This window comes from Diplotaxodon limnothrissa, linkage group LG14 (genome assembly GCF_057381915.1).
Source record: "Diplotaxodon limnothrissa isolate DT_005_m linkage group LG14, D_limnothrissa_male_GT1.1, whole genome shotgun sequence".
Classification (NCBI taxonomy): Eukaryota; Metazoa; Chordata; class Actinopteri; order Cichliformes; family Cichlidae; genus Diplotaxodon; species Diplotaxodon limnothrissa.
This window is the reverse complement of record NC_140609.1, coordinates 23,635,557-23,657,655: the sequence shown is the minus strand read 5'-3', so window position 1 is coordinate 23,657,655 and position 22,099 is coordinate 23,635,557. Positions and strand designations below refer to the sequence as shown.

The 22,099-nt window shown below is 40.3% G+C and overlaps 3 protein-coding genes across 3 annotated transcripts in view; 2 read left to right on the top strand and 1 right to left on the bottom strand.

Moving 5' to 3' along the window:
• Positions 1-156: 156 nt before the first annotated feature.
• LOC146618849 (zona pellucida-like domain-containing protein 1) lies at positions 157-2,553 on the top strand. Its single transcript, XM_085371540.1, has 10 exons — positions 157-250; positions 505-731; positions 882-1,072; positions 1,193-1,265; positions 1,352-1,449; positions 1,529-1,612; positions 1,698-1,866; positions 2,150-2,249; positions 2,345-2,365; positions 2,459-2,553. Exons 1-10 carry the CDS (start codon positions 157-159, stop codon positions 2,551-2,553), a joined length of 1,152 nt encoding a protein of 383 aa, XP_085227666.1.
• A 404-nt stretch (positions 2,554-2,957) lies between these two features.
• LOC146618848 (uncharacterized) lies at positions 2,958-4,579 on the bottom strand. The gene is made up of 4 exons (XM_085371028.1): positions 4,546-4,579; positions 4,359-4,417; positions 4,175-4,268; positions 2,958-4,036 (listed from the first exon to the last, which is right to left on the bottom strand). The coding sequence occupies exons 2-4, from the start codon at positions 4,411-4,413 to the stop codon at positions 3,190-3,192; spliced, it is 996 nt and encodes a 331-aa protein (XP_085227154.1). The 5' UTR covers positions 4,414-4,417; positions 4,546-4,579; the 3' UTR covers positions 2,958-3,189.
• Positions 4,580-8,444: 3,865 nt separating this feature from the next.
• LOC146618847 (uncharacterized) overlaps positions 8,445-22,099 on the top strand; it is a 35,178-nt gene continuing 21,523 nt past the window's right edge. Inside the window, exons 1-17 of the mRNA XM_085370509.1 lie at positions 8,445-8,487; positions 9,176-9,337; positions 9,723-9,902; positions 10,121-10,241; positions 10,370-10,462; positions 10,575-10,764; positions 10,855-11,017; positions 12,295-12,483; positions 12,555-12,729; positions 13,532-13,671; positions 14,407-14,583; positions 14,776-14,906; positions 15,675-15,832; positions 16,251-16,478; positions 16,996-17,334; positions 17,414-17,562; positions 17,728-17,986. Of these exons, the coding sequence (XP_085226635.1) occupies positions 9,873-9,902; positions 10,121-10,241; positions 10,370-10,462; positions 10,575-10,764; positions 10,855-11,017; positions 12,295-12,483; positions 12,555-12,729; positions 13,532-13,671; positions 14,407-14,583; positions 14,776-14,906; positions 15,675-15,832; positions 16,251-16,478; positions 16,996-17,334; positions 17,414-17,562; positions 17,728-17,986 (2,542 nt within the window). The 5' untranslated portion in view covers positions 8,445-8,487; positions 9,176-9,337; positions 9,723-9,872. The remainder of the gene's footprint in view (positions 8,488-9,175; positions 9,338-9,722; positions 9,903-10,120; positions 10,242-10,369; positions 10,463-10,574; positions 10,765-10,854; positions 11,018-12,294; positions 12,484-12,554; positions 12,730-13,531; positions 13,672-14,406; positions 14,584-14,775; positions 14,907-15,674; positions 15,833-16,250; positions 16,479-16,995; positions 17,335-17,413; positions 17,563-17,727; positions 17,987-22,099) is intronic.

The window sequence follows — 22,099 nt, the reverse complement described above, 5'->3', positions numbered from 1 at the left end:
GTGTGGCTCCGGACCTTTCCACATGATTGTAGACCTTATTATAAACATTGGAATCATCTAGTAGAAAAACAGCAACTTATTTACACATTTTTCACATAAAATAATAAAAATAACTGTTGCTACTGTTGTTTTACTCCTTTTACAGGAACTGCCATTATGGCTCTTTACTGTTGTCTCCCCCTGCTGGTGATGCTTTTGCAGCCTGTTCGGTGCCTCTATAACTGCTCCTCTGAATATCAAAGGACCCCAGGTACTTTTTGTGTGACTTTCAACAAATAAAATATCAGTGCTATTAAGAAAACAAAAATAATGCTCTTTTTAAAACTTTTTGACCAAATTTGGTAGATATTTATTTAGCTGTACAAGATTTAGGCTTTAAACATGGCAGCCACTAAATCATAATCATTTAACCTTTTAATTAAAAAAAAAAAAATCACATTATTAATATATAAAATTAAACAACTATTTAACTCCCAGGGTTTTTAAAATTTCTTTCTTTCGCAGAAAACTCAGACCTAATGGTTCAATGTGGCACCAGCAAGATTACCCTGGACATCAACCTATGCACAGTTCAGTGGGCTGGCTTCAATGCCACAGAGCTAGCACTGAATGGGCAGTACAGTAATACAGCGTGCCAGGGCTCTGTGGACACCAGTGTGAACCCTCCGGTCGTCCATTTCCAGCTTCCTGTCAACCAGAGTCAGGATAACTCCTGTCGCCAGTCTCTGCAGGTTATTGGATATTGGAGAATGGAGAGATTGGCAAAAAATGACACATATCTGGAAAATGGAGCTGCCAGATGTTAGATATCTGGCTGCTTTTTGGGAAACTGTTTAGCAGCATATATGAACCACAATCATATCTCTTTCTATCTTTCTTAGATTGTAGATGAAAACCCAGACCCTTCAGGTCCCTTCAGCAGCTTCTCGAGTATCCAGGCAGTTATTGTTACAGGATACATTAACACACCTAGATCTGACCAGGGGCTGATCAGCTACTCCACAGATCTCTATTACCACTTCTCCTGCCGATATCCACTGCAATACCTTTTGAACAATACACAGATTACAGCGTGAGGAACCAGATATACTTACTCCAGAGATGTGTTTCTTATTGCGCATTTATACAGCAAATCTAAAAGTTACCATATGTTTCTCTGTCTTTTTTTGCATGTTTTCAATTATTTTTCTAGCTCCTCAGTCTCTGTGGCAACCAGCAACAATAATGGGACCTTCATCGATTCACTCAAAATGAGTGTTTTTAACGTAGGTATAAATTATCAGTCAGCTCATGAGGACACAAATCAGATGTGTTTCTAATGACTTGGTTTACTCTGACACTCTTTTTCTAGGACTCTAACTATAACTATCCGTTAGTGGTGCCTCCACCAGGACTTGAGCTGCGAACCAAGTTATATGTGGAGGTCAAGGCTGATAATCTGACACAAAAGTAAGTAAATGCCTTTCGGATGCTCATAACGAACTCATCAGACTTCATTCCTGTTGATTCAGTATTGTCTTTTTTTTAGTTTCAATTTACTCTTGGATCGTTGTTTTGCTACTCCAACTCCTTACAATATGCCACAGAGCGTGCAGTATGACGTCTTCACTGGGTAAGAAAGCGCACACTAGCACAGTGTAACTGTACATTAAGATATTTTCATGTCTCTAATAAAAAAAAAAAACACTTTCCACCAGCTGCAATATAGCTAACAGGACGACTGTGACGAGCAATGGCGTCTCCACGGTTGCCCGGTTTAACTTTGAGGCCTTCCGCTTTGTTCAGCACCATGACCAGGCAAAGTCCAGCATCTATGTGCACTGCATGCTGAGACTCTGTGAGCCTAGCAAATGTCAACAAATTCAGGTAATTTCAAGTAAGTTGAAAAGTCAAGAATGAGCGCATTCTTTGAAACAGCAGATAAAGTCATGGTAGAGAAAAGATACCACAGACAATATTTAATAATATATAATATATATTACTTAATGGTTTTATAGAACTTGGCAGGAAAGAGATTGTTATTTCCACCAGCAACACTTTGTGGTTCACAGTTGGGCCACTAAATCCCTGGGGCTGTAGGCTCATCCCTATCTTAACATGTATATTATAAATCCATAGTTTCCACATGTTTTGTGTTAAACATTTTCAGAATTGTGCTAATAACAGAAGAAAAAGGTCTTTGGTTCCTTTTGGTAAAGAAAGCAGCGAATCAACTACCATTTCAGTCGGACCTCTTTACATGGCTAAAGGTTTGAAACATATTTTTATTCTTTTCTTGCGATTTTCCAAGAATACTTAAGTTACAAAGTTTCTCACTTTCCGTTTTTCTTTTACTTTATTAAAGACTCTCCCAATGCAGAAGACAGTGAGTATACTTTAGTTAGACTCATAAATACATCTTAATATTGTTTCATAATTCAAAAAGCAAACTTAATTCATCTCTTCTTGTGTGCATCAGGTAATACCGTGACTTCAGGCAGCGATGGCCATAACATGACAGGCCTGACTGTGCGCCTGCTGTCCTGCTGGGTCTTGGTGGCTGGTTTGTTCTGAAGCTGTTTAATTGCACTGGACTGACAGATCAACCAGCCAATTCTCTTTGCATTGTCACCTTGTACAATGCTGAAGCTGCATAGTGCTGTAGATTGTGAGGTAAAATCTGATAATGTTGTAGTTTTCATCCTATTAAATATAATTTTGTATCCATACTTAGTTGTCAGTTGTGAAGGGAAAGTCAAACTTGAACTGTAAAGCAATTAAAAAACAAGTAATTCTGATATTTTATGGCAATAGAAATAAATTTTGATTATACTTGTCTACAAGATGTTTTTTCTGTAAGATGTCTTCTATAGAATCTCAACTGCTTATAAGCAAATAAAGTATATGCTTTAAATAAACACAAACAAACAAAGAAACTCAGAGACTCTGTGACTGACATGCAATAATTAATTGACAGAAAGAAAGGGTCATTTGTACAGTGTCATGAATACCTTTACTCTCAAAAGACAGCGATATATATATACATATATATACATATATATACATATTGACAATTCCTCACCGGGTCACATACAGAATGAGACAAATGCATCAAATTCACACTTTCAGACATATTTACAACATACTCACTGAGCTGCTACAATGGCAACAAACAAACAAATAAATGAAAAGGAATACAGATTTCTGTAGTCACTGCATTGACTGCATAATGTCCTGAATCAGAGCTGAGAGCTTAACTGAGAAGTCCTCCCGCAAAGAGCCACTTTGGAGTGTAAATGAAGAAGAAGTCGCGCTAGAGGCTCTTGGGACCCCAAGCTCCTTTTCCAGCCCTGTGAACAGCCTTTCCATTCGAGCTTGAAGCACTTGGACCTCCACGGATGCATTTTGGCAGAACTGCTCTATGCTACCTCTCACTTCTGCTGTATGAGGTTGTGCAGATTGTAGCACTGCAGAAAGCTGTACTTTCAGGGCCTCCACTCTGTTCTGTGCCTCCTCTTTAAGTGAACTCACTTCCTGTCCCAACTTGGAGCTCATTTCCAGCCATACATTTGATGTGCTTGGCTCTTCTTCACGATCACTAGTCTGTTTCAGATGTTCAATCACTCCACTTGCTTTGGTATAAAAGTCACTGATGGTGTTAGCAAACTTAAAACTGCTGTGCTCCAGGGATTGGCTGATTAACTCGAAGGCTTCCTGATACAGAGACGGACTGGCCTCCTCCTGAGCCTCAGCTGTTTCTAAAGCCTGTAGATAGAGACCCAGCTGGCTGCACAGATCTTGGCTGTTGCTACTAAGAGAGCCTTGGAGCTGCTGAGTCAGGGGAGTTAAGCGTTCTCTCATGCTGGCCAGGCGGGAACTGAGATGCGCCGAAGATGGGGACAGCCTCTCTCGCAGCTCCACCAGCTCTTGACGCAGACGGATGCGCAGGCGCTCCGACTCCATGGCGAGCTTGCGCTGCATTTCCTCTGCCACAGGGTTGTCATCATGTTCTTGGTTGTAAAGTGCACTGCTGTCTATGCTGCTCTTGTAAACCTTTCTGCAGAAATCAAGAAAGAAGAACTGAATTATAACGTGTGAAGACAGGTTATATGCTACAAAATAGTAATAAGCAAGTATTTATATTTGCATATGTCTTTAGACACTGAAGATATGGTCGTTCATGAAGACAACTTACTGCAAATCTTTTGTGAGGTCTGCCTTGTCATGAGCTTGGTTGGTCTTTCCATCAGACCACGTTGGCTCTCTGCTGTCACTGTGTAGTGGGTATCCTATAGTTTTAAAAAAAAGCATAAATCTACATAAATAAAGAATCACATGGCAAAATGAAGAAAAAGGAGGAAAGGAGGAGATAAACATACCTGAAGTTGTCAGGAAGGACACAGCAAAGATTACAACTTTTAAATGCATGTTCATCTTTCTGTAGAAGGACAGATGATAGAAAAATATTAGAATTTTACCCTCAAAACATATAACTATAAGAACGTTTCAATATATTCTTCTCCCAGTACAAAAATAAGCACATTATGCATGTAAGTATGTCTTTACCTGAGTATCAGGGGTGTGTGGACTGACTGCTCATCTCATCTGACTTATAAAGTCCTTGTTATCAGAGCAGCTGCCCCAACTCTGCTTATGTCAACAGTCAACACGTGGAGGGTCACACTGATGATAGAATTTTACTACCTTTGGAATTTTGAGTGAAAAAAAAGCCTAAAGTAAGTTAGAAACACACCTTGCACGGAAGAAATGGCCTTCACGTCTGCAAATGCTTGAAAGTGTATTACACTTGTAACCCTAATATCTAGCAAAGCCTAACTCCACTAGTGAAAAGAAAAAATAAAGAGTCTGACTGTACTGAACTCATTCTCGTTCTCATTTGATTTGATACCACAATAGCTTCTGGTCTCAGACACTCATTTCAATACAGTGTGGGATGCAATTTGCATACTATAGTTGGATTTATAGCAGAAAAATGTAAGTAAGATGTGTATGCTATAGGTTGTGGCTACCTTGTGATTGAGAAGCCATTATTTCAAGTAACAAAGGTGTAGCCTGGCCTATTTATGGCAGCGTTTTGTACCTTTGCCCCTTCTACACTGTCACGGGAGATGACTGATAACATTTGGAGCACCTAAAAGCAGCTTTCAAGATTATACTTAAAGAAGTCTGATGTTCATTTTATGAATTACATGAAAACCTTTTCACCCAAGCTGGCTAGTGCTAGTTTCCAGCTGTACCTTAGCGTTTGCATGCAAAATTTAGACAGGATCTCTTGTTTCAGTCCATCTACCCCCTTTTGTAAAAACATTTTCACTCCTGGCTACAACCCCCAGCAAGAAAAGGGTAATTATCAAAATGCAAAAACAAAGCCTACAAACCCAGTGGGTAAGTTTACACTGCACAAGAGGCAGCTAGCTCAAAGTTCACATTATAATGAACTAGTTCAGATTGCATGACTACATGTTGTTTAATGAAAGGAGAGCACAGGGGTGTGCTGGAGTTTGAGTCTGAGAAGCCACCGACCGCCTAGCACTATTTGGCACATTCTCCCTGTGCTAGCATGGGTTCTTCCAGGTACTCAGGCTTCCTCCCAGAATTCAAATACATGCATGTGATAAACAACCTCTTTTTGTGACACTTTTTTTTAGATTCACTTCACAGGAGGCTGAGCTGCAGATGCCAAAAATGAGGACATGACCAGGATGAGTCTATCACAGACTGACAGACAAAGTTAGAGAGGCAAGGTTGAGATGGTTGGCACAGATGATGTGCAAATGAAGAATAGTGGATATTTTAGATGAAGAATTTGCTCTTTGCTTAGTACCTCTTTCATTCTTTTGTTCTAAAAGGCCTTAAAATGTCTTTGTCCTTACCTCCATGCTAAAAAGCAAAAAAAAGAAGAAATCTGTGCAAGAGGTAAATGTCAGTCTATAGTTCATGGAAAGGTCTCATTCCTCCCAAGTGTGGACATTTTACCTTGAATTCTTGCAGGGGTTTGGATTTATTAGGGTGACCCAAACAAGTTTAACAATGTTATTTGCAGACACATGTGAACTTTGGCCTGATTTCTGTCTTTTTACGTCAAAAGCTCATTTTACAAGAACCCAGACTACGTGAATATTTGCACTGAGTAACTTGTTTGACTTGCAGTCAAGGTTATGGCTTTTTATGCATCATTCCCGACGAAAAGTTGTTTGTTGTGTGTTTTGTAGTCTTTAAATTGTGTAACAGTTCAACGAAATGCGTTTTGGACCAGCTCACCAAGCTTTAGTTTATCATGGATTGCTTTGGATGCTTGACAGAGAAGAGTTTACTCATCAGTGTTTGTGCTGCTTGTAAGAACAGAAAAAAACAATTCATGTAAACAGCGCGGAGGTCCTTTTAAACTTTTGAGTTGCTTTTGCTTTTTATATTTTTATGCTGCTGGTAATAAAATCTGTGATATTATTTAGCAGTTCTTTGTTGGCTATGTTTACTGTTTTTTGGTAAGTGAAATGTGCAGGCTTTTCCCACCAGTGACACGCGTATGTGGGTGAAAGTTGAACGCTGCTCGGTTAGATAATTGCGAGTAGTCATCAGAAGATCATAGTTCATGGCTACCCTAGTGGAATATCTAGGTTATTCGTATGATCTAAAGTCCAGTATCTATTTCACTACAAAAACAGCACAGAGTGAGAAAGACTTTGGTTACTGTACACAACAATGGACCTGTTGGCTCCTCTTTGCACTGAAGAGTTTGAGCATATGTGACTCTTGTCACACGTATATGGTGAGCTGAGGGCACATGGATGTATAACCACGAGTTTATATTTCTAGAAAATGATGATATTGTTTAACATTACATAAAATTGCATGGAAATAACTCGTCAGATCATTACACTTTATATAACAACAACCTGGATTACTGATGATCAATGGGCAGTTTAATCAGTTCACAGATAAAAGTGGCATTTGTTGATGCAAATGATCTGTCGCTTTTGAGCCACACAGACCTTGACCTTAGTTTCATTCCACTTTCAGCTAATTTGCAGCAGCTATCAGAAAGTAAACACACACGGACAACGCAGCATTCGACAGGTTTGTGAGACTGGTTCATCGGCAGGTGAAGCTAAAGCTTGCACAATGACAGACTCTTGATCTGATCAGTTATCCATACCATACTTGTCATACTATGTGAATTTAAAAGTTGCCTCTGTGAATGGGAATGGTATTTGAGAACTGGTTGCAAGCTAAAAAGATTCTGGAAATAACAGGATTCTGGATTCTCTGTTCCTTTTATCAGTGCTGGTGTGTTTTTCTGACAGTCTCACGTCACAAAACAATGACGTGAAACTCCGAGCAGTGGAGCTTTTGTACAACCCAGTTTCTGGGAAGCCTTTATTCTTCTGTGTTTCCATGCTGTTTTTAACTCAGAGATAATGAAGCTGCATTGACCCTGAAAACCCATGTAGACTTACATTTTTTCAGGAATCAATAAGGAAATCAATAAAGAATTTGACCTGTAAGCAGAATCTGCAGTGGCATTTCTATACAAAAATCTTATTGATATCCTCTCTTAGATGAGACGCACCTCATTCTCAGTAGACTCCTCTAAAGCAAAGCTGCGTTGTTGTACCTCAGGAGCCAAATCATTAATCAGTATCATGGTAGCATTGAGAAGAACAAAAGCAGTAATGTGATCAGGCAGCATCAGTCTGTTTTTCTTTGCTGCTTTCCACCAGTGACCAGTCACTCCACTCTTACTGTCACCTTACCTTACTGGCCTTATAAATTTTTCAGCAAGCCATTGAAAGTTATGCAGATTAACTAGCACACTACTTACCTTGCATCTCTGTGGGTTTGCAGCATCTCTAGAAGTACTTTCCAGTCTATGATGAAAACAAGGATCATGGATTAAATTATTCATTTTTTCCTTCCACAGTCTGGAATAGAGTTGGGATTAATGTTCATCTGGTTTTTACTTCAATGGTGGACATATTAACAATGCAGCAAACTTGCAAATGCATGGGGTTAGCTTCTCTGCGGTGGCTGTTTGCTTCTGTGCTGCTAACTGTGACTCGTGGAAACAACTTCAGTGGACATAACCAGGAGAGACCACGCTGTCAGCCAGGTAGGCTGTTTTGAGTGCATAATAAAGTGGCATTATTCTGGAAAACATTGCAACAACGCAAAAATAAAGAGAATAAAGAAAAATGGATGGCAAAAGATTTGTTTTATAGTGTGTGTGTGTGTGTGTGTGACACGATGTTATTGTTTCTATTAGGTTTCTACTGCCCACTGGGGAGCCCTGCTCCAGTCCCCTGTCCTAAAGGAACATATGGTCCACATGCTGGAGCTGTGTCCATGGACAGCTGCTTGAAGTGTCCTGCCCATCACTACTGCCCTAGACCCGGCTTGTATTCCCCACTTTCCTGTGGTCCAGTGGCTCAGCAGCCTGTGCCTGGCCAGGACACTTGCATCTGTCCAGAAGAAGGACAGAGTTTTCAGGTGTTGTTCACTGGCTTGTTTTGTTGAAGTGTTTTTCACATGATTGAAGGATCCACCTGGATATTTGTGTAGATTGTGGGTTAAGTGTATCTATGTGTTCTCCCCATTGTTTTCATTTGACTTCATCTGACACATCACAGCTTTCGACAGCGCTTGTCACACACTTCCTTTATTGTCTTTTGAGTTCATCCATTATAAATGAAACCCAAGGAAGAGCTCAAATTTCTCAAGCCTGTATTTTTTTGTGTTAGGAAAGCCGTGTTCCAGTGTGAACACTTTTATAGTCGGCAGAGTATCTTCCTCACTTTCCCTCTGAAGCATTCGACAGAACAATCTGTAGCTTCAAGCTCAATAGCTTCTGATCAAGTTTCCTCACTTCAGGGTCAAATTTCCTAGCCTACTGCAGTGCGCGCAGGTGTTGAGATATTCTTTCATCAGCTCAGACTAACAGAAATGAGATTTGTCTCGCTGTCATATCGGTGTTTGTGTATACAGTTGTATAAAAAAGGAAGGACAGGAAAATCAATGTTCAGACTGAGCAATAATAATACTCTGATATGTAGTAAGGTTCAAAGTGCAGTGTGTCTGTGTGTGTCAATGAATGAAGGAATGAATGAATGAGCACTTTGGAATATTAGGTAACAAACTGACCACAGCATGAACTGCTATCCCCCTGAGTTTTCCACAGGCCAGTGATGGACGTTGCCACTGCACCATCGGCTATCAAACCACCGGAAATGGAGACAAATGTGTACAACAACAGTACGATGTCTGCAGAGACGGAAAAACTCGCACACAGTATGGAGACTGCCGGGACAGACACCAGTGGTCATTTCACTGTAGTCAGCAGGTTATGCATTGTGCAATCATGTCATAATCAGATGTATACAGTCAAAGTAGGGCAAAGGTTCCGCCACAAAATGACATTAGACAGGAAACTCGTGCTCAAGATATGTGACACAAGTTCAGTTTTAAACTGCAGCCTGTTTACAGAACACACTGACTAAACATATTAAGCAAGGCTAATGAGTACAAACCAGATGTCTTTGCCCTCTCTTACATGAACCTGACAATAGTTTACCTAGCACAGACTCATATTAAGTCCACTTAGCATTTAACCATTAACTACTGCATGAAACTCTAACTTCATTAGCAATGCTTTCACTGTTCTTTCTGTTTAGAAAGGAGACCACTAAAAACTGTGAGCTGATTCTTGCTCTGCCTTTTTCCTGCAGGTGTGCCATACTGCAGAGGACTACCGGGGTTTTGATGGGGAGCTGGGCCTGTGTATTTGTAGAGAGCCTCCTGGAAGAGCTGCATGTGGAGGCCTTTGCAGGAGCAGGGCAGCTGCTGAACTGAAGCTCCAGTGCGAGACCAATGGGGAAATGGGACTGGTGTGGAGCTATGACAATCAGGTGAAGAAAGGAAATTGCAGGTTCATGCACTGAAGCACAAAAACTGTGCGATAACTATATAATGTAACATTTGCACTGAAACTATCATATGATGGACAGTTTTTAGGTATAATATGCACGCATCTATGCGAAAACCTCTTTATTTCTCCAAAAGAGAAAGCTGCAGACAGTGCTGCAGTGACCTATTAATGGCAAACACACTTATTGTGTGTGTTCAGGTGTTGAGCGTCTCTGGCAGTGTGCTAGAGACAATTTTTAAACAGTGGGACTCCCAAGGGAACCTGCAGTGCAGCAGCCAGATCCAGTCATCACGTCCTGTCTACATTGTTCAAACAACAGGTGGAGACGCAGCCGCACACAATGCCTTTTATGTCCTGCACTTTATCGCTTTGCAGCTCTCCCTCTCTTTCTCTCTCTTTTTGAGAACCCTCCCCCTATCTATCTGTCTTCTTCCTGTCTGATTGCAGATGCAGGCTTCCTTGGCCTCCTCAGCGGCCTCCCAAAGGAACTTGAGCGACTGTTTCCTGACACCGCTCAACAGGATTCTCAGAGCTCAGCTGGTGTGCCATAATAAAACAATCTTTTCACATCATGAATACACAAATGAATGCATGAGCAATTTTACCCAAGTAATTGCTGCAATAATGAGGGCACTGCATTGTGGATTTTCAGGGAAACATTATGTCAGTATTAGAAACATCAGTCATGGAGACACAGAAATGGAGAGAGGAGATAAGGCTGATATTAATGGAAAAGGAAGAAGGCCAAGCATAAGTGGCGTTTTGAACCCGACAGCATGTCTCCATTTGGGTGATGTAATACTCTTCACTGTCAGCCCACGTCACTATCCCCAGTATGACATGTAAGCCGGATACTTGTTTTCATGCCCATTTTCTCCTGCCATTTCTCTGTTTGTACATTTTCTCCCAACTCGCTTATTTATGTCTTTCAGTGACAACTTGTACAACACAAACACTGACTTTGACTGGGGCGCATTCAGACAGTTAAAAGAAGAGCTGACATTGTCATGGACTCCTCCTAGCTGCTTTGCTGTGGTCTTTAGCCAGCCGGGAGTATATGTCTTTACACCGAGCAGCCATCAGCACAAACATTTGGTAACAAACTTTACAAAAATACACAGTTAAGCTCAGATGTTTAAGGACTCATCATAGTCATGGTTATTTTGGGGATTTTTAATGATTTCTTTGAACTGATTGTGAAGAGTGGGACTACCTCCAAGGTCTTCAACCTCAGATCAGCAACTAGATGGTTGAAACTTGGACAGAGTCGAGTGCTCCACTGATGACCCCAAACACACATCAGAACTGGGTTTGATATGGATAAGGCAAGCTAACATTAAGCTTCTGCAATGACCTTCCCAAAGCCCCAACCTCCACTCTATTGAACATTTGTAGAATATATTAAAAGCTTGTTCCTGACAGGAAACCAACCAGTCTAAATTAACTATTCTGCCAAGAAGAGAGGTCAAATATCCAGAGGGAAAAATGCCATATGATTGCTGTTGGCTACCAAAAGCTTCAGGTGCAATGAACCAAATAGTAGTGTGGGTATATGTACATATTTGAAGTCTTATGTTGCTTTTGACGCTGTGTGGATTAGAGATAATCCAAAAGAAATTCAAGCTTGTGCACTAGATTCTTTGTTTTTAAAGTCATTAAACATGTATGCTGTACAGTCATTTCACCCTGGAAAGGAACAGTTCAAAGAAATCATTAAAAGCCCAAATTGCCACGACATTTATGCACATGATGAGTGGATGTTAGCTTCTGACCGCAGCTGTATTCTTTAAGCATACCCCATGAAGCTAGTGTTATAAGCAGCTACACCTTGTTAGTAAATAGCTATTAGGTAATCCACGTTTGTTCCATCAAACAAGGAAATTTAAGTCTTCTTCTTCTTTTGGCTGCTCCACTTTCTCTATCCCTTACATCCTCTTCCGTCACATCAACCCTCTGCATGCCCATGTCCATCTCCATCTTGTCTCTAAGATGCTGAACTTAAGCTTTCTCTGTGATGTACTCATTTACAATCCTGTCCCTTCTAGTCACTCCCAACAAAAATCTGAGCAGCTTCACCACCTCCAGCTTGGCCTCCTGCTTCTTTGCCAGTGCCGCTGTCTCCAAAATGTGCATCATAGCAGCTCTCACTACTATCTTGTAAACTCTCTGCTGTCCTTCTGTCATAAATCCACCCTACTTGCACTCTCGTCTTTACCTCTCTTATACAATGTAATGTAGGTAGTTTAAAAACAAATCCCAATCAGTGAAGCCAAACACGATAACTTCCTTGATGTAGCAACAAGTAAATAGTAAGTTCTCTCTCTCTTTCTGCTATGCCACGATACTCTAACTACTTATTTCTCATTATTCAGTATGTACGAGTGATGCCTGCGGGTGGCCAGTGCTATGAGCCTGGCTTTTTCTTCCCTACCATCCCACGTCACGTGACCAGGTTGGGAATCAGTAGGAGACGCAACCTGTTACTCCGGCCAGACTGGCTGGTGACCGTAGGAATAATGTTTGGAGCTGTGGTCATCCTCTGTTTATGTGTGACAATGCTGGTTAGTCTACATACACAAGTATATGTGAAATATAAAAGTATCACTCTAATTGATGAGTCTGTACTATGTAGATCCTGTTTCGTGAATATGGATGGCCAGAGAAGGAGCCAATCAAAGCACGGTACCGCTCGCTGCAGCTGGCCTACCAAATGGATGACTACTCGTCAAAAGGTTCAAGGGTGATCTCACAGAGAAAGACTCATCGAAACCAACAATCGAGAACAACTCAAGGCTCCATTCAGCCAGGTGGAACATTGTAGACGTAAACACTTTGACACTTTACTCATTCGTCGAAACCCTAAAGCCCAATACATTACATAAATAACATGGTTTTCTCCACTTCAACTAATGCACCTGCAGAGTGTACACATATGGCACTTGAATGAACATGAAACGACACACTGACACATTGAGAACCCTTGTAACATCTCATGTAGCACCGGCAATGACCCTAAGGTGAAATTTCCAACCAAACACTGCTGGAAAAACCCCTCTTTACATGCCTGATTTCTCTTTGATAGTAAAATCAAAACAGCCCACATCCAATCCAATCTATTTATAGAGCCCTTATAAAAAACACAGTTTTGACAAAGTGCTTTAAAAAGCACCAAAATACCCCCCAAATCAAGGGGTAGCAACGTAACATGGGCAGACAGATCATTCCACAATAACTGAAAAAGCTTTAGGAACTGCCAGGAACAGCTTGTCCATGGACATCAGTGATCTTTAGAGAACTTATGGAGTTCCCTCAAGACCTTATTACTTCATTTAAAATGAATTCTTATGCCACAAAATGTTACATTTTCATATTAAAATACCTGTTAAAAGGGAGAAATAAGTACCTGCTACATGCTTGTAAAATGTGAAATGTTTAGCAAGGCTTCTGTGTGTCTGTAAATGAACAGTAGAGAGGATGTTGCAAAACATGCTTACGTGTTTCAAAAGATCATATAATGCTATAACCTATCAAAGTTCACCTTGAAATAAGTTGGATGAGTTTTTTATATTGTTGTAATCCTTTTCTTTGTGACTGTGTTTTTTTTTACAGCCTCCACAGACGCCTCGGAGGAGTTCTGGGATTATGAACACCAGGTGGATCTGGAGGCATTCAACAGCAACACCTTTTACAGCCTCCTGCTCAAGCAGAGCCTGTCTGTCACTACACGACTGGGACAGCTCACCACTGAGGTCTGCTGCTGTTAGTTTAAATGCCAATCAATCACAAAGCATGTCAAATGATAAACGCTTACTCTCTTGTCTCACTCACACACTCATGCTTATTCTCTCAAGAAACACACCAGACAAAAGAGTATTCTCTTTTGCACTCTTAAAATAAAAGCTGCATATTGAATATGCCTATATTATTGGTTTATGAATAGGCAATAAATAATTTAGCCCTCAGGTGTCTTTTTTTTTTCTTTTTTAAAATGAAGCTTCTTTGCAGGGAAGAATACAAATGTCTGATTCAGTCTGATTGGAAAACCTAACAGCTCCCGAGTACAAACTTTCAGTAATGCCCCATTGAACAGGACATTTTGTGGAGAATTCACAGCATACATGTGCCATTCTACATCCAGCACGCTTTGGGAACCATCTCTTGCCAAAACAGAATATTTGCTGTAGTGAACATTTGGAAGAGAGAATCTTATTTTTGTGTAATTTGAGAAAGAGCAATTTGGGAATGTTTGGAAAAGTTAAGTTATTAAAAAAGCAAACAGATTTTGGTTACAGCCCTCAGGACAGCTCAGGTGTTAAAGATGTAAGTGGAGATGGAACATTTTGCACTGATGCACTTCTTGCAGCTTGCATTTCTCACTAGTGCTATTTAAATGTGTGGTTGTTGCTTTGGGCTGTCAATAGATTATCTGCTTATGACAAACACTTAATGTTTTCTTTTTGTCTCCAAAATATGTGTTCATCTAGGTAAAAGAGCTATACCAAGGAGTGCTTGGGAAACTGCAAATACTCCATCCGCATATGATCGCTGAGGAAAAGCCGGGGGAAGGTTATGCGATGTTGAGGAGGGAGATTGAACGAGAGGTGGTGCGACGAAAATCTTTGGCCTCACAGCTGAGGACACTACTTGACAGTCAGCTGAAGGTTTACATTTTATTAAGCTGCATATACATGTCAAATTATATTCAAATTTTTAACAAAAGTTTTAATAGCAAGTGTAGCATCAGTTTGAGTAAAGTATATTTAGATAGCATCGCTCAACAAGTATATACTTTCAGATGTAAAATTATTGCATTAGCAAGGTATACATGATCAAGTATGACTGGTTTTCTTCAGGTTCTGAGGCGAGAGCAGCAGGCCCAGTGGAGGATCCACAGTGTGTTCACATCTCGGCTCAGAGAGTGCACCAGACTACTGTCTAAGCTTTATAGTAACAACCAGACTTCCACTGAACTGTTCCAACAAATGTAAAGCTTTCATTTGTTCAGTTATTCAAGTACAGCCATGTGAAAAAGAAAGAGCCAGGTGTGTGTTTACTCAGTACCCCAACAGTGGAGGTCCCAACAAATTCACCCCAGGGTCTGACCAAAAAACCCAGGAGCCACATATCAGACGCTACAGACCTCAAAGTTTATGACAGCACAATTAAAATTTATAGAACTGACTGACTGTCCTTTGGACTGATGAGTCCAAAGTAGTGATGTTTGGACATAATGCTCATCACCATGTTTGGTGGAAACCAAACACAGCATATCAGCACAATCATCTGATACTAACTGTCAAGGACATGGGTGGAGGGGTGATAATTGGGCTTGTTTTGCACCAACAGGATCTAGGCAACTTGCAGTCTTTGAGTAGACTCTAGATGGTAACATAGATGGCTGAAATTGGGTAACATAACAGGACAATGATTTTCAGTGCAGCAGCAAAGGTACAAGAAATTGGATGAAAAAGAAAAGAAGGCGGTGCAGTTAGCAAATCAAAGTCATTAGTGAAATACAAGGGTGGGACCTTAAAAGAGCTGTCCATAAATGAATACTCAATTATTAATAATCAATTTATTCAGGTTAAAAAGTGATTCTACAAACTTTTGAATTGTGGGATGTATGTCGTTTTCCACATGCATAGAGTCCTGTGAAAACGTTCTTTTTCCACATGACTGTAGTAATGGGGAACCTTAGAGTTTAAGGGTTTAAATTCCCTTGAATATTCATTTTGCTGTCTCCCATCTTCAGTTTGATCCAGAGGTTAACATCACTGGTCGATGAGATGGGAGATCTACTGTCGGCAGAGTGCCACCGTCAGGGGTCTTGGGGCTTGTTGGGCGAAGGTATAGGAGCCAAACTGTTGTGCCCTGATACTGGAACTGTCCTTACCAAAGATGACATCTTTGGTGAGTCAAAACTCTTTCATTTGTTTATCTGCGCCTATGTTTCTTAAAGAAACTACACCATCTGCTGCTTATTAGGTGAACTGCAACATGCAGACAGACTATGGCTGAGAAAAGCTGGGTTAGAATACATTATTGTGTGAATGTGTGTGTGAATGGGTGGATGACTGAATGTAGTGTAAAGTGCTTTGGGGTCCTTAGGGATTAAGTAACGCGCTATACAAATACAGGCCATTATTAATTTGCTAAATGTTAGATGATGTATCCAATAAATACACTGTATGTTTTTGTTGTAAATCAAACATAACTGTGTAGCCACATAAGGCTGTGGATTTAAATTTACAAACAGTGTGAATGGGTTTAAATGAAAATTTTATTTAGATGATTGATCACAATAATCTCCTCTTCTGCTTAACTCCAGATCCTGATGGGTCCGTCCGTGTCTCTGGGGCTGTTTATTGTGATTCAGTCACAGGCCTCATAAGGCCAAATGCTCACAGCCATGTGCTGCTGAGCAGCGGCCACACGATGGCAGTGCCGCCTAATTTCTTTGTTCATCCACACACCGGTAGAGTTCTGCCCATTGCTGGAAACGTGGCCTATGATCCTGCCAGCTCTACATTAGTTTGCACAGCTGACCATTGTACAGGTATGAATTGGCTGTGGGTTACTGAGGAGGGCAATGCTAAATAAAACAGTCAAAGAAAAAAGATTTCATGTGAACTTAGTTCAGACTTTTTTAAAAAAAAAATAAAGAGCCCAATCAATCAATCTTGTGTTTATGCTCAGAAAACACAAAACACCAATGGCAATCTTTTGTATTTTAGAGATGAATAAATCTAAACTCACCAAGAGTCATTTTTAAAACCGTGCTATTAGAATACAATTACTAAAGAAGAACAGATCATTTGTGTTAAACATGTTACAACCTGACCAAAACATGCTGTTTCTACAAATAGAAAGCCTAATACACTGGGATCCTGGTCATTTCAAGCAGCAATGAACTGAATCAAAATGAATATAACCATTTTATGCTAAAATAGCTCATGGAAAATAACTTATGACACGCATTAAAGATTTCTGAAGAAGGGCTCATATGGTTCATGAAACATGTCTGAGACCTCTGCATTAAAAAGCAATTATGTGCTGTTTTTAAATGATTCCAGATGATAACAGGAAGTGGGATAGTCCTCTCCTTCCTTTCATTCCTTACCCGACCTCCTGCCACTCAGACCAGCCTCTCCCCAGCACTCACCTCAGAGGCCTCCGACCAGGCCAGAGACTGCAGCTGGGGATTCCCATGGCAGACCCTGACAAAGGGGTCCCAGTACCTATTCTGGCAGTAACCATTCACCCCCAAACTGGGTTAGTCTACACTCTGGGAAGAATCCATGTCTGCCCTCTCACCCGCTTACCACAGCCTATACAGATTGGTTATCCTATGCTGGACTCCAGGACAGGGAACATTGTGCTCACCGTCGGGGTGAACTTGGATCCAATCACAGGTTAGAGCTGCTGGAGTTCCCGTTACACTCTAGAGTACATAACTTCAGTCAGACAAACTTGTTCTGTGTGCCTCTGTAGGAGATGTGCTGCCAGTAGGTGGAGTCCTGCTGGGTGAGCCCTTTGTTGAACCACTGAGTGGGCAGATGGTGAGAGTTGGAGGGGCAACCATACGGGCTGGACAACTAGTGCCCCATGCAGGAGGATATCAAACTTTATTAGAAAGCAAGGTGCTTAATTAGACTGATTGCTTTTGGTTGCATTCACATAATAAGTATCGATATGATAAAAAGTAACTGTTTCTATGTAACAAAACAAATGAAACAGATAATAGCAGATGTTTGATTCAAAAATAAAAACATTTTTGGAGTCAGAGTAAGATTTGTGTCTCACAGGTTCTGGCAGCATTGTTCAAAGTACTGAATGTGCTGAAGCCACTAACTGAAGAGTGGGGTTCAGATCAAAGTTTGCAACATGTGCAGTCCCAACCTGGCAGTGACAGAGGGAGTAGTCAACAAGATCATCTTCTCACTGCAGCCAAAGAGCTCCAGCAGGCCTGGGGGAGGAGTTTGCACTGTCAACTACAGCTGCAGACCAGGTTGGAGATCCTGCAGGAGTGGTCCATGGGTCTGCAGCAGGATGGAGGGGCTCTGGGTGAGGAAATACTTGAATAGTTTGTTTTGGGCAGTACAAAACAGTTTTAAAAAAAAAACATTTTTTCTTCTCTCCTTTTTTTTGTTGTTGCTTCTTTCTCTCTTGAGAAGCTCTTATCTTTCACCTTTAGGTGCTCTCTAAACTTTTAGCTTCTCTAAGTTTACTAAAAATACATTTCTCCACATGGAAAAAAAAGTTAGCATTTCAATCTCCTTTTAGCTTTTCATCTTAATCTTTGCTCACCATCTTCCACAAACAGTCTGGTTGCTGAAAGGAAAAATTACGAGGTGTTGGTCTCTTACTCAGCATATTGAAATGCACTTATTACTAACTTCAGAAAATTTAATGAAGTCATTTCTCAGAGAAGAGAGATTCAGACTTGATATTGGAGCAAATATAAATGGTAAGAACGCTGAAATACACAGTTCTGTGCAGAGGCCAAGAACAACCGAAGGTTGCATAAGCATACAGTTTTACTTTTATTTCTACAACCTACACAAGAATGCAAGAACTAATAGTTACTAATTACTGATTACTTCTCCAAGAAAGTAATCCTGTTACTTTACTGATTACTTATTTCCAAAAGTAATTAATTACTTATTACTTAGTTACTTAGATTACTTAGTTTTAATTTTTAACTTTATGCACAATGCATCAAGCAAAAATTAAATTATACGCAACAGTTTTTCACCTGAAGAAATTTGTTTAACATTTAAACCTATTTTCTGCATATTCGAGCATATAAATAATGTTTTGTGTTTATACTCACTCTTTCAAATAGATGCAAGTAAAAGACAGCAAAAAATAAATAAAACCAAAGATTCCACAGCACAAAATCCTGTCACTCTTACATCTAGTTTCACCTGTTTAGCAGGAGTGTGGTGTGGTGCTGCAGCGGTCATGTCAGTGGGGGGATCTGGGGGTTTCTCTGTGAATTTCACATTCCCGTTACAGCGTGCTCGGTGCTTGCTCAGATTTGAAGTTTCCATTTTTTTCTGTAGAAAAAAGTTTTATTCCCACACAGAGTGTACATCAGACACTAATGTTTGTGTCACTTTTTACGGAGTCAAACTCAAAGTAATGTCAGTACTTCCAAGCTTTAAGCGCTGCACGGTCGTACTCTCTACCGTGCTCCATATTATCCATTGGTGATCTACACACGTTTGTTGTTGCCATGGACGTTGCACGCTTGTACGTCATTGTCATGAGACACTCTCACAAACAATCATGGTTTAGTAACGCAGTTACGCAGCCTGTTTATGAGAAAGTAACAGTAATCTAATTACTCGTTACTTGAAAAAGTAATCGGATTACAGAAACACGTTATTGTCCATTAATGATCACAAGATACTGAAAACATAAAACAATCAAAATGCTTATAATTGATGAACATGGTTAAAAAAAATCACCCAAAGTGTAAGTACTGATAAAATGTTGTCATTACTTTTGGTTTTTGTTTAGTAGTCATGGCAACCAAGTTCTGTACATTCAGGAGGCAATTAATGAGTTTTTAATTGAGGCAGGGGAAGAGGCTGTTGAAATATTTGTAGGGATGAGGAGACAAAGACATGTGAAAAGGCCTATATCTTTTAAATATAGATTTATTTCTATTTTGTATTTACTTTTGAAAGTTGATGTAAATAGTAGGGGTGAACGATACACAAAATTCACGGTTGGGTTCGGTTCGATACTTTGGTGTCACGGTTCGATATTTTTTCGATACAAAAAAAATGTTCATGCCTTTTTAATTTGTCATTTATTAAAATTCTAAATATATATTTTAACTCAAAAGTACAGTTTTTAAATTTAACCCTAACCCTTGTGCGTGTTTTTTATTTTGACAGCGAATGTGCACCTGCGGACCACTTATGTGCAGCCCCGGTTATATAGCTCATCATATCGCAGCCACAGAAATTCTTTTGTCCATGAAACCATAAAGCTGCACTTTCTTTTTGCCTTATAGTCTGATTTGTCATAACTTTTCCGTTTTGTGGTAAGCTTTTCTTTGGCTGTCACTTCTTCACCCTGACCTGTCTTATTTGGCTCAGCAGAACTAATATATATCCTGCTGCTTTTACACACGCACTCACATAAGCTCAGCGATTCTCTGCGCGATCAACCTCTCACATGTTTAAGCTGCGGGAGATTTCACTTGTCATGTTTGCATAGTAAGCTAACGATTGATAAGACGATGTCAGAGGAATTGGTGCACAAATTATTGTCACTCACAGATCAGTACTGTCGCTCTCTATACACAGTTTGCGCGATTGCAAAGTGAAAGCAAAAAACAAGCGCCAATGCAAACGCGATTTCAATATGTCACATATTGACAGTGGCTCACCGATGCCAATGACATAATTACCCAGCTACATTTCCGAAAGAATGCAAAAGCATTGACATATATTTTTCCTTCCTACGATAGCCCGACGGGCAGGGCAGAGATAGATTTTGGTAGCCCGACTGGAAAAATCGCTAGCCCCAGGACGTCGGGCTAGCGATATTGCGAGCCCTGTATCTGATTGAGGAATCACTCATCTTTGGAAAAGAGAGTTTATTACAGAGAAATGGCTCTTTCCAAAATAAAAGCTATACTATACGCTTCTTCTGGGGTATATTCTCAGCAGCATATTAAACATATCAGGTCCCCATAAGGAGAATCATGTGCTAACGGCTATCTAAATGACTCGGCTAAAGTTAGTAGCATGCTTGTTGTTTTTGTCTGCTTCCACTTGTCTTTGCACTAGGATGATGTCGGCGTAAATGTGCAGTCATATTCATTTTGTTCCCACTAGTGCTGTCAGCGTAAATCTCGTTGAAATGACCTTAACGCCACAACACGGCAAATCTCCGTTAACGAGCTACCGCGGATCGCCCCGTGCATGGGGCTGGACGGCCAACACGTTAACGAGCTAACTGCGCTAACACACCAGTTCCCACCCATGTAATTGAGCATTGCGTGGCACATCCAACATACTGTTTTACTTTAGTCCATGACGCGCTTACCTTCAGGGTCATACGTCACATGAAAACCAAAATAATTCCAAACGCCAGATCTGAATGAGGGTGGGGGAGGTTCAATTTGCCATGTTGCAAGGAGAGCTTAACTTCTGTCTCGCTAGCTTGCCCTGCGCTCTTCCTTCTGACGATGCTGTCTGTGTTGAGCGCTCAGTGGATCTGCGCTCGACAGTGCAGCCTAGGCGGAGTAGTCGAACGCAGATTCACTGAGCGCTCAACACAGACAGCATTGTCAGAAGGAAAGTTGATAAAATAAATTACAAATTTTGTATTGTTCGATACATATGCGTACCGAACCGAAAGCACTGTATCGAATGGTTCAATATCGATACGAATATCGTTGCACCCCTAGTAAATAACTTAAGTTACAATCAAAGCAATACCTATGTTTGTTTGTAGGGGGCTTAATGTGATCCATCAGGGAGTCAGCAAAACACAGGATTTATTTCCTGATATAATTAAGCTGCAGAAAATTTCTGAGACATTCTGTTTTTGATATAATCTTGTGAGTCATTTAGTGATCTCAGCATGCTAAGGTCACAGGCTTTAACACCCAGCTGCACCAGAGTATCGTTAGCGTAGCAGTGCAGAGAAATACCTCATAATTGCATGTCAGGGGAAAATGAAACTGAGAGATAAAGTGGGAGCAAATACAAAGAAGATTTACATAAACTGTAAATGTGAAAACAAGTCAAAGTATATTTAGGCTCCACAGCTTGGATTTCCCCAAGTGTGCAAAATGAAACTCATGAGCTAACCTACTTTTAAGACTGAGGTCAAAATCACCAAAGCAGAAAAGTGTTGCACATTAGTAGAAGTAGAACACAGAGACATGCAAAGCCTAATGTATTTACTGCAAAAATCAATGGTGTGGATATTAATTGGCACCATTAACAGGGAACTGTTGATTTTAAAGGTATCATCATAATAGTGTATTCATACTTAAAATGCATGAGAGTATAGTTCGGAACTTTGATAATCATAGAAGTAAAAGTGTCCAAAAAAATAATACAAAAAATAACATAGTAGTTTTTTTTTTTTCAATTTGTTACCAGTAATTTGTAATGGAGTAGAATTGAATCTTGACAAAACAACAGT

Coding starts and splice junctions, on each gene's coding strand:
- LOC146618849 (XM_085371540.1), top strand. CDS start 157: ATGGCTCTTTACTGTTGTCTCCCCCTGCTGGTGATGCTTTTGCAGCCT. Junction 251..504: donor TGAATATCAAAGGACCCCAG/GTACTTTTTGTG, acceptor TTTCTTTCGCAG/AAAACTCAGACCTAATGGTT. Junction 732..881: donor CCTGTCGCCAGTCTCTGCAG/GTTATTGGATAT, acceptor TATCTTTCTTAG/ATTGTAGATGAAAACCCAGA.
- LOC146618848 (XM_085371028.1), bottom strand. CDS start 4,413: ATGAACATGCATTTAAAAGTTGTAATCTTTGCTGTGTCCTTCCTGACA. Junction 4,269..4,358: donor GTCCTTCCTGACAACTTCAG/GTATGTTTATCT, acceptor TTAAAACTATAG/GATACCCACTACACAGTGAC. Junction 4,037..4,174: donor GACCTCACAAAAGATTTGCA/GTAAGTTGTCTT, acceptor TGATTTCTGCAG/AAAGGTTTACAAGAGCAGCA.